Source organism: Aegilops tauschii, chromosome 5, assembly GCF_002575655.3.
Source record: "Aegilops tauschii subsp. strangulata cultivar AL8/78 chromosome 5, Aet v6.0, whole genome shotgun sequence".
NCBI lineage: Eukaryota > Viridiplantae > Streptophyta > Magnoliopsida > Poales > Poaceae > Aegilops > Aegilops tauschii.
The window spans coordinates 399,360,421-399,371,131 of record NC_053039.3 but is presented as its reverse complement, the minus strand read 5'-3'; the positions used below and the strand labels follow the sequence as shown (position 1 = coordinate 399,371,131).

At 47.9% G+C, this 10,711-nt stretch overlaps 2 protein-coding genes across 5 annotated transcripts; one reads left to right on the top strand and one right to left on the bottom strand.

Annotated features, from left to right (window-relative positions):
- The first annotated feature begins 1,251 nt into the window (after window positions 1–1,251).
- LOC109781521 (uncharacterized) lies at window positions 1,252–3,799 on the top strand. 4 transcript variants are annotated; one of them, XM_020340117.4, is made up of 8 exons: window positions 1,252–1,943; window positions 2,056–2,301; window positions 2,407–2,472; window positions 2,581–2,649; window positions 2,740–2,814; window positions 2,901–3,089; window positions 3,185–3,278; window positions 3,372–3,799. In XM_020340117.4, the coding sequence occupies exons 1-8, from the start codon at window positions 1,596–1,598 to the stop codon at window positions 3,410–3,412; spliced, it is 1,128 nt and encodes a 375-aa protein (XP_020195706.1). In that variant the 5' UTR covers window positions 1,252–1,595; the 3' UTR covers window positions 3,413–3,799. The 4 variants fall into 4 exon arrangements, with proteins under 4 accessions (XP_020195706.1, XP_020195709.1, XP_020195707.1 ...); XM_020340120.4 differs by having other exon boundaries at window positions 1,288–1,943; window positions 3,188–3,257; XM_020340118.4 differs by having other exon boundaries at window positions 1,288–1,943; window positions 3,188–3,278.
- Window positions 3,800–8,095: 4,296 nt separating this feature from the next.
- On the bottom strand, window positions 8,096–10,115 carry LOC109781522 (large ribosomal subunit protein eL32z). Its single transcript, XM_020340121.4, has 4 exons — window positions 9,999–10,115; window positions 9,825–9,914; window positions 8,560–8,741; window positions 8,096–8,436 (listed from the first exon to the last, which is right to left on the bottom strand). Exons 2-4 carry the CDS (start codon window positions 9,912–9,914, stop codon window positions 8,307–8,309), a joined length of 402 nt encoding a protein of 133 aa, XP_020195710.1. The 5' UTR covers window positions 9,999–10,115; the 3' UTR covers window positions 8,096–8,306.
- Window positions 10,116–10,711: the final 596 nt, after the last annotated feature.

Here is a 10,711-nt window from a genome sequence, read left to right as displayed (position 1 = left end):
ATTTTTCACAAGGTGAATAGTGGATTAAAAAACAAAAAATAATTTCGATTATTTTCACCAGGTGAACAGTAATTAAAAAAACACACAAAATTCAAAAAAGATGATTTGTGTGCGTGAATGTCCGTGCCAATTTTCAGCTTGTTTGGATATCTGAGTAGCTCTCGGCAAAAAAGAGAAATGTGGGGTCTGTGAAACTGTTAACTTTTCGTGGACTGTTCGGGCCGTTTTTTTGCTGAAAGCTATTCAGATGTCCGAACGTGATGAAAATTGGCACGGACCTCACGCTTTGAGTCATCTTCAATGCAAAAATGTGGATATTTGTGAACATTTTATTTTTTTTATTTACTGTTCACCCGGTGAAAAAAAGGGGAATTTTATTTTTTTTCAACTGTTTTTTTGAATCTAGTGTTCACCCGGTGACAAAAGTCGTATTTTTTTTCAGTTTTTTAATTTACTATTGACCAGTCAATGGGTCAAAACTGGTCAACTGGGAGAGAAATGTTGAATCCTGGCCGGTTTTGAGAGTTGGGGCTGTAATTTAGACGGTATTGGAGTTCGGGGTTGTAAATTAGACTAGGGCAAATGTCTGGGGTTGAAATATGCACTTCTCTCGCTTTATAATGATGGCAGGACGACGTAGCAAGAAAATGAATAACTTGTCATTATAACGGGATTTGACTAATTTCACCAGGTTCATCTGACTGCCGTTGTCCTGCAGTCGGTCGGATGTGTTTTGAACATTGTACTATCGGAATATTTGGAAAAAATACTCGCAAATCCTTCTTTAAAAAATAATTGCAGTGACCTACGGAAGAGTAATTCCTGCTCCGAATTTTTTTTTTAAACAAGGCAAAAGATTGCCATTTTCATTGATTAAGAAGAAGAGATTTCTCAGCAATCCCTGACCCGATATTGATAGAAGATTAGAAGAGTAATCTCTGCCCTTTTATCAATCAATCATCAATCAAAGAAGAAAAAAACAAGGGTTTTTTGTGAGTCGGAGCACGACATGACGCGGTGCTCGCAAATTTAGTGGCGCACTGATAGAAATTGGAGGAAGCGCGCTTTACAAACCCCATCCGTGATTTTGGCAGTAATCAGTGCGGTCGCGTTCGTGTTTGCGGCGGCATGACAGCGGCCCGCCCTACCCCCGGCAGTCGAACGGGGGTAAAGAAAAACAGAACCGTGAAACCCATCGCCGTCAGCACCCTCCCCGGAGCGGAAATCCCGGAGCGGTGTCTCCGCCCCTGCAGCGTCTTACGGGCATGGTTACCCCCTGCCACCACCACCCCCGTCCGTCTCTTTTGTTTTGACCTCCGTCCAGCCACCCACGGTAGCGGGTAGCCCACCGCCGCAAGCATCTCCACTCCTCCCCTCCCCTCCGCCGCGCTGGGCAAGGGCCGGCTCCACAGCCCCTTTCTATAAATCAATCCGCGGAATCCCCTCCACACCCACCTACCGTCCTCGCCCTCGCCCCCCGCACCCACTTTCCCCAAGTCCACTTCTTGCCCTCACCCTCCCTTCCGTCGCTTCCTTCCTGCGCAATCATCGCGGCCGGTCTCTTCTCCTCCCTCTGCTCGCCGATCGAGCGCGCGATGGACGGCGACTACGTCTCCGGCCTGCTCATGGGCTCCGCGGGGCTCGACTTCGGCGTGCCGGGCCTCGACGCCGGCTTCTTCGAGACGCTCTGTGGCGCCGGTGGCGCTGGCGCCGCGGGGCTCGCGGCGATGTTCGGGGACCGGGCGGCCGGGATGCCCGGCTTGGGCGGCGGCGGTCAGTTCGGGGCCGCGGAGGGGACCGGCGGCTGCGAGCTCGGCGCCGCGTCCAGGGAGGGCTCCTCCGTCTCCGACCCGGCGTGGGCGTACGGCGCGAATGCCAGGAAGCGGAAGGCGCCGGCCGCGGGCGCCGGCAAGGGCAAAGAGGCCGCGTCCTGTTTCGCCAAGGTGAGTTCTTGCTCCATGGATTTCATTTATTTTCGGTTGTTGAGGAAATTATACCGTGCATTAGCCCGCTGGTTGGTTCTACCCGAAGATGACGCCGGAATTTGGTTTGCAGATGGGAGAGCCGACGGGGCCGGACTCGAAGAAATGCAAAATTGAGGAGGAGACTGTGAGGCCCAAGGTGGAGGAGGAGGCGGCCACGGCCAGCGATGGGTCGGCCGGCGGGGAGCGAGGCCGCAAGCAGGCCAAGGGCAAGGGCTCCAAGTCCAAGCAGCCGGCGGCGGACGAGCCGCCCAGGGACTACGTCCATGTCCGGGCCAGGAGAGGCCAGGCGACCGACAGCCACAGCCTTGCTGAGAGGGTAAATACTCTAATTTTACTCTCCGCGTCTCTTTTACTTGCCTGAATGAAAAGTTGTCAGTACAATTTTTTACACGCTGTCCTCAATTGTGGGTTCATATGACAGGTCAGAAGAGAGAAGATCACCCTCAAGATGAAGATGCTCCAGGACCTGGTGCCAGGATGTAACAAGGTATCAAAATATTCCATCCAGAAAATGGGAACATAGCTTTGTTGTGTGCAAGTGTCACTTGTTACCATCTCTATAGTTTGTCTAATTTGTAGAAATTCCCATTTGCAGGTGATTGGCAAAGCCCTCATGCTCGATGAGATCATAAACTATGTTCAATCGCTGCAGCAGCAAGTCGAGGTTAGACGCGACACACAATTGGTCACGGTACCAAAATAGTATGTAACTCTCGGCGAATTCTCTAATCCTTTTGCTGTTTTACTCTTTCAGTTCTTGTCCATGAAGCTCTCGACCGTGAACCCGCAACTTGACTTCGACACCTTGTCTAACCTCCTACACAAAGATGTGAGCTTGAGTTTATCTCATATATCTTGTGCTTTGGCTCTATGAAACAATCTGCCTCTAACATGCTGTTTCCTCTGTATATCCAGATGAACCAAGCACTTGACCCCTCGGCGAGCACGGTGTTTCCATTGGAGAGTGCTGGCACGGTGTACCCATTGTGTGACCAAGCAGACCTTTACCAGTCCTTCAGTTCGGGTGCTATGGAGAACCAATGCTCCATGGGTCTGTTAGACATGGCTCTACCGCACGCACCGCAGTACCCTTTTCAAAAACAGGTGATTGTTGATTGCCTGGAAAATTGCAATATACCTACTCAATTAAGATAGTTAATATGCATCTGATCCTGACACTCTTTACCTCTTCTTCTCAGCAGCAGGATTTCTGGGAGGCGAGTGCGCAAAATGGGCTCCATATGGACCACGAGCAAAGCCAGGAGAATGCAGGTTCGGCACCGAATTTCGATGGTTCCTATAGCGGATTATAATGGATCATTGCTTGCTGCACGCCTTGGTAATTCACTTTGGACTAACAGCTTTGTGTGGTTCTGACTTACGCAGGTCAGCTACAAGCAGCAGATCATCCAGAGATTGAGTTCTAGACGATCACAGGATCACTGATAATCACCAAGGCCCATATTTTTGTACATAAGAAAAGTATGGCGAGTGAAGCTCCTAAGCTAACGGTCTTTTGACTTCCGGACTGAGAACTGATTTGATCATCCACATCCGATGCCGAATGGTACCAAGACGGCCGGTATCGTGGATACTAGAAAGAATCCCGGCTGAACTACCATCCTGCTTGATTCTTCTCGTGTCGATGAGATCATATGGTCTCGAAAAGTAGTAAATCACGTACTTAGATATGGTGAAAATATTTAGAATCACCATAATCTCTCCTAATGTGTAAGAACTCGGCGGATATTGGGACGATACTACTACCGTGTACTTCTATTTTGCATTTGTCGTGGAAATGGCAATTATGGACATATTTATCCTCAGCATATATACTACTCCCTCCGTAAACTAATGTAAGAGTGTTTAGAACACTATTTTAGTAATCTAAACGCTCTTATATTAGTTTACAGAGGGAGTACCAAGTACCAATGCATATATATGTTCTGTACTGTTTTACAGCCCAATGATTGAGCCGCCAAATTACAGTTAAGTGGTGCTTGCTGAATGCTCATCAATCACAGCGAACAGTGAGTTATCAATCACGTTTTAGCGTGTTGTTCACTCATTTCGGTACTTGCTGAATGCTCACCAATCACAGTGAACAGCGACTTATCGCCAGCTTTAAGTTCATAATAGACACTCTCTCCTTTCCTTTCAACATTACAAGATGTTTTAACTTTTCTTCTGAATTGGAAGTATACAGACGCGTTTTGGCGTGTTTGTTTGCCCATTTCGGTCCGTATTAGTCTATATTGAAATATCTGAAACGTCCTAAAACAGTGAACGGAGGGTGTAGCATGCGACTTGCAGACTTGCAGCTGTTGGAACCTTTTAATCCTCATCAGAAATTCTCATTTCACTATCACCAGCAGCATTCCTTCTTTTCTGAGATGGACTCCACATCACATTTTCACCTGCGCAGGCAGAAATGGTAGTACAAGTTACCACTAGTTGTTGCATGTCGTGGTGCACGTAGGAGAAGAGGCGAGGGGCGTCGCTGTCTCCCAGCTCTGGTAGGTTACCCGTCCCTTTTATCCGCTCTCCGCTGGATCTCATTTTGGAGTAGTATCCAGCTTTCTCAAAATAAAATAAAAAGTTTTAGTTTCTACTCAGGCCGTGTTTCTCTTTTCGCCGGAGCACGGCGGGAAACCCTCTCGGCCTCTGCATCGGAAGATGCACACAGTTAAAAGATTATTTTTTGTTGAACTGAAATCCATTTCTCTGAACATGGTAGCTGTAATTTGCTTGAGCTTGCTCTAAGGTTACGTTACGGCGAAGTGTACTGCTTACTACTAGTGCGGCATCAGCATCAGGCTGAGGCCTTTAGGTTCCACGTCGCCCTCTATCGGCTTCGATAATACTTCCGCCGTCTCAAAAAAACAAGTGCCTTAATTTTGTACTAACTTTAAGATAAAGTTATATTTTAGGACCAAGGAGTATTAATTTTCTCTCATAGTCGCTTCAGACCCGAGGAAAAACCCGGGTTGAATCGCGGGACTGTTGCGGCATTGTCATTGTCGTCAGCGAGCGAGCAACAGGCTGTCCGGGAGACTGATGGCTGCATACACAGCTCACGAATTGAACCGCATGAGCTGAGTATGTGCACTGCACCGGAGACCCCAGGATGGACGCCCTTTCGTACAAGAATGGAATACCTTGTGAAGCTGGAGACGGTGGGCCGCCCGCCGCTGTATCTGCATGTATGGGCCACTGTATTCTTTTGTAGTACTACATGGAGAGATACCCCTGCCTGTCAACACACTAGTGGTGCCACTGTGCTTGAATAGGCGGCACTGCACTGAAAACTTTGCTTCAGAACATGGTCCACAAAGATACGTCTCAAATACTCAATCAGTGATCGTGCTCCGTCTTCGGATCTATACTTCCATAATCTTTTTTCTTACTTCATATTTTAAACGGGTGCTAGATATTGACGGGAGGTGTTTCCGTATCTCATGTAAAGTTCTAGTGTATCTTCTTATCTCATACTCCCTCCGCAAGTATGATAGTGTCAAAAAACGTCTTACATTTTAAGACAGGGGGAGTACTATGTAGTACTGTCGCTTTCAGGAAATTATCTTGTAATACATTTTCATGATATTTACCTAATTTAAAATCTAAGAAAATATTAGCATGAAACTGAATGGTCAAAACACATACTCCCTCCGTCCCAAGATAAGTGTCGCCCGTTCAATACAACTTTAGTGCAAAGTTGTATTAAGTCAGCAACATATTTTGGGGCCGAGGGAGTACTTCTGTAACCCATGTCGACGTTGAAAAACGACATGAATTTGGACCCCGGAGCAAGGCACTGCTCAACTGTTGTCTATTAACTGAAACCAGCAAGCTATAGTAGAGTTTACTCCTCCCATACATTCGATACGAATCACCGAGACGTCACGGCTCTTCGATCGCCGTCGCCCGCCGAACTCGCCGACCCCCTGCAATATATATCCGCCGGCCTTAAAAATTGAATGCCCGGTGGCTTGAGGGGCTACACAATGATGGCCAAATGGTACAGCCGGCCTCCTCTTGCGCTCCTCCTCTCGTGTCACATGTTCACCCCGCTGACGGGCACCAAAATTTCATAATACAAGTCCCTCTCCTTCTCTCCCACTGGCCAGTGCTGCTCGTTCCATGGAGAGGAGTCGCGCGACGTGCCCGACGGACGAACACCGGTGCGTCTGTCATCGATGTCGTCGTCGTCGTCGAGCTCTCAATCACTCAATCAGGGAAGGCCCTATATATCTCAATTCAAACAGTTATGATGGCATCAAGAACGGATGCATGCTACGATAAGGCTGATAGCTCAGATGTTGCCCCGAAATGTGAGCGGTCCGGCCGGAAAAGGGGAGGGAAATAGGCCTCTTTTGGAACAAGAGATTTTCTAAACATATAGTAGGTCTCAGTTGATACGCAACGGAAATGCTACTACATAAGCACATAGGCCACAAGAACAAGGAATTCGCATGCAAAAACATACTAGGAATAATTATGGATATAAAGAGAAGAAAACAATATATAACATCACGTGTTTCGCGATTGGCTCTTTTGTTTGGTGGCGTGTCAAGCCTTTTTTTGTATCGACCCACGCGGGGTGTTTGTGCCGCACTTCTTGTTTTCAGTATGGAGCACTGTATTAGATGGTTTGATAATATCATTATTTCAAAAGTGTTTCTTTCCCTCCAAATTCTTGTACACAGTTGCCCATGACATACTGTAGTAATTTCAAAGGAATCGGGGTGAGCAATTTCTTTCTCTTTTCTTCACAGGAAGCAGCAGCTTTCTTTCGTTAAACAGTGGACATGGAGTCTGCCGTCAGAGAGCTTAGAAGGAAACCATGCTCACAGCAATGAAGTACAGAATCAAGACATCAGGTGAGCTCATACCGTAGTGCTCCCTCTGTAAACAAATATAAGAGCATTTAGATCACTACTTTAGTGATCTAAACGTTCTTATATTTCTTTACGGAGGGAGTATTTCTTTCTGCCGAGCGTCGGTAGAGAATTGCTCTCGCGCCAAAGTTTCTGAATTCATCTCAAACAGGCGTGCATGAAACCGGCAAATCGCATCAGGTCACGATCCATGTGTACCCATCAACGGGGAAGGCGTCGAAGGGGATAAATAGAGAGTGATGATTACGAATCCAATGATTCAGATGCGGCTTCAGCGGGCCGTCGCCGTCGCGGCGATCCCGGACAGTAACTCGACAATTCCTACCAACGAGAAGGTGAAGAAAAAATCAGTCCATGGCTTCCAGGACGCTGCCTTTTGCCCCCCGTTATCCAGAGGCGGACGATCAGGTCCACGAGTGAGCGCCGATCAGTGGTGGAAGCGACTGACTGCTCCATGTCGAGTGATCCGGCGCGGCGGCCGGGCTTCATCTTATCTTGCCCATGTGAATCTGTCGAGCCGGGGTCGAATTTCTCGCGCAAATCGCTGTCGTCCGGCAATGGCTTTTACTTGGATGAACTGAATGAGTATAGCGTGGATAACCAAAACTGACAAGTGCCAGTGCACCATATTCCAGACCAGTGCATCGATTCAAACATTAGTACAGATATAATCAGAACTCATATGATACTCTGGTTGCAAGGTAATTGATCTGAAACTTCTTTCAGGCAAGAAGAAATACCGACAGCAGATTCTCTGAAACTTCTTCACATTAGCTAAATGTCAGTCGCCTGACTTTCAAATTTGGGGCCAGCCTATTTTGAGAGTTCGCTAGGGTGGGAGCGGTGGTGGGGCTTCACTAGAGAAAAAAAGAAGACACGGGCGGGGCTAGAGGGACGGCTGGAGGCAGCGGTGGGGTGCGGTTCCAAGGAGGGCGGGGCAGCGATGCAGGCCGCGGGTGGTGGTCGCTAGAGGTTAAGCTGGCGTCCCATGCGGCGGCCTGGGGAAGAAGATGGCTGCCCACCATTCGATGTGCATCCAACGGTACGATCGACTGACCCAAATTTGAAAATCAGGCAACTGAAGTGTAGCCATTCCCAAACTTCTTTCTTGTAAGAAGAAATAGCAACAGCACCACAAAACATTCCAGGAACAATAACAGCAAATGCATGAACCAAAACGTTACGAGGCACAAGCGAAAACCAACACACAGGTTTCTACTCAAATTTCAAGTGCATACTTCAAGACGTTTGCGTAATTCAACACGTGCGACCGACAAAACCAGATAGTACATTTCACCATTGCTCACACCAAAAAGGCGGTCCATACATGAAATCTTGCAAAATGGCAGTATTTTTCTTCTCAAACAGGGATGTAATGTCTACTACAAAGGTAGCAACCAAGACTAGTTGACTAGATAATGCTTTACTCGTCCTCCTGGCTGCGGAGCCTGGCAAGCTTGTTGGTGACCACGACGTCGAGCTGCGCAGCACGCTCAACGATCGCCTTGCGCTTCTGTGTGGACACGTTGTGTGCGATCTCGGCACAGTAGGTCCTGTTCAGAGAAAGATGACAGTCATTAGCAAACGCTGCAAGATCAAGCACGGAACATGGAAGATGATAACTGCAGCTCTCCTCATAAGCAATCAAGCTTGGTGAGTAGTTTTGAAATGCATACCTGTTGTGCATCATAAGCAGCTCCAGCTCAGAGACATTGTGGACAACAAACTTCTTGAACTTGTTGGGCAGGTAGTGCCTGGTCTTCTTGTCTGAACCATACCCGATGTTGGGCATCAAGGTGCATCCCTTGAACTTCCGCCTGACGCGGGAGTCGATACCCTTTGGCCTACGCCAGCTTTGCTATAAATAAGAGCAGAACAGGTGAATTAGTTAACACAATAGATAGCAATTTCAGCAACTACAGAAAGGAAAAAAAAAACAAAGAGGGCATATCCAGTCTCCAAGCATTCACTGTATTATAAGATGATGAAACTATTAATAACAAAACAGAAAACATATGTGTTGTTAATACAGTCGATATACTGAATCCTTTACGGCGACTATTTATTACATAAGCATACAAAACATTATGAAGGAATAACCAAATAACACCAACAGCTAGATAGCATATGATGCAGAAACTAGTTTCAGCTAAATGAGTCGTCCAAATTCGAGGATATCGGACTTTGTTTTCCAGAAACATCGCAGGAGTGCTGTGCACACCAGGATAAAAGTCCAAGACACTTGAAGAAACTGATGAACTAGCAAGCTTTCATGGTATTTTAATTTACATCATGCTAAATGCAACAGGTATGCATAACCAGACCAGACTCACAAGGCTACACCCAACATTTAGAACAAAGTTGCATAGTCCTTCCGCTGCCACAGCATCAAGTCTTAAGTCTAACGCCCAAGATTTTGCCTTGCTTCCGGCGCTAGCACCCATTCTTCCATGCGTGCACATCACCGGTCACATGTGCCTGGCGTCACGGCGTGGTATGTCTAGGCTCAACCAGTGTGCAGTGGGATCTCAAAACATTTTGAATTTTTCTTAGTGGATTCCATACAACAAGGGGGGTTTTCCACAACGAGCTCTCAAGAACATAAACACATCTTGAAAGGAAATTTCTAGCATCACAGGCGTACCATACGAATCAGTAGTGTCTACAGCAAAGATAAGACATTGAATCCACAATGCAATACTACAGTTCATCGAACAACAAAACCGTCCCCTACTGTGCTCACTAAACACCCACCCCCAGGCCCAATTTTGTAGCCACGATTCCTCAGACGCCAGTAGTAGATTAACCAGATCCACGCATCTAGCGCAAGCAGAGGAGGCCGGGACAGCCGCCCGAGACCCACATGAACAAAGCCAAGGGTAATCCATCTAGAAAAATGGCGCGGTTCTGGAAGAGAAGCGAGAGCGAGCGAGCTAGGTACCTTGAGGCCGATGTAGCGGTCGCTGTGCGCCCTCTTGAAGTGCTTCACCCTCTTCTTCACGATCGCCTTCTTCAGCAGAGGCACCGCCATCTGCACAGCGAACAGAGGAAACTCGAGGTGAGAAGATCCGGAACCGAGAACGTGCTCATCTGCGCGGAAGTGAGTTGGCAGTACCTTGGGACAACTGCGGCGGAGCGGGCGGGCGGGCGGGCGGCGGCGGCGGCGTGGGGGGGGGAGGGAGAAGCCGTTCGGGCGGGGGTGTGAGGGGGTCTTATCTCACTGCGGGCGAGGAGAAACCCTAGGAGGTGGGATGGGATCGGCGCGATGGACCGCCGCGATCTCGGCCCAGTGACCCGCTTAGGCTCTCGGATAAGCCCGGTTGCGAGACGGAGGGTTGTCTCTTGGGCCCGGCTGCGAGACTTTTATTTCTCATCGATTTCTCAAAGACAGTGCATTATTAAACAGGAAAAAATGGAGAAAAAAGCACATAACATGATGATGGTGTATTTTTTTTCCGAATTTTTTTCAATCTATTCATCTTCAATAATGACAATAAAAACACCAGAAATAATAAAAATTACATCCAGATTCGTAGACCACCTAGTGACGACTACAAACACTGAAGCGAGCCGAAGGCGCGCCGCCGTCATCGCCCCTCCCTCACCGGAGCCGGGCACAACTTGTTGTAGTAGAGGTCGAGAAATCATCGTGCTAAGGCCCCATAGGACCAATACACCAGAACAGCAACCGCTGCCGATGAAGAGAAGTTTAGATCGAAAGGATCCAACCTGAGCACTCATGAACAAAGACTGGATCCGAGCAGATCCACCGAAGACAACTACCGACTAAATCCCATGAGATCCGTTGGAGATACACCTCCACACGCC

Excerpts from the sequence above, each read along its gene's own strand:
- LOC109781521 (XM_020340117.4), top strand. The coding sequence starts at position 1,596 with ATGGACGGCGACTACGTCTCCGGCCTGCTCATGGGCTCCGCGGGGCTC. Across the intron at positions 1,944-2,055 it reads CCGCGTCCTGTTTCGCCAAG|ATGGGAGAGCCGACGGGGCC; the intron begins GTGAGTTCTTGC and ends TTTGGTTTGCAG. Across the intron at positions 2,815-2,900 it reads CTAACCTCCTACACAAAGAT|ATGAACCAAGCACTTGACCC; the intron begins GTGAGCTTGAGT and ends CTGTATATCCAG.
- LOC109781522 (XM_020340121.4), bottom strand. The coding sequence starts at position 9,914 with ATGGCGGTGCCTCTGCTGAAGAAGGCGATCGTGAAGAAGAGGGTGAAG. Across the intron at positions 8,742-9,824 it reads ACCGCTACATCGGCCTCAAG|CAAAGCTGGCGTAGGCCAAA; the intron begins GTACCTAGCTCG and ends TCTTATTTATAG. Across the intron at positions 8,437-8,559 it reads CTGCTTATGATGCACAACAG|GACCTACTGTGCCGAGATCG; the intron begins GTATGCATTTCA and ends TTCTCTGAACAG.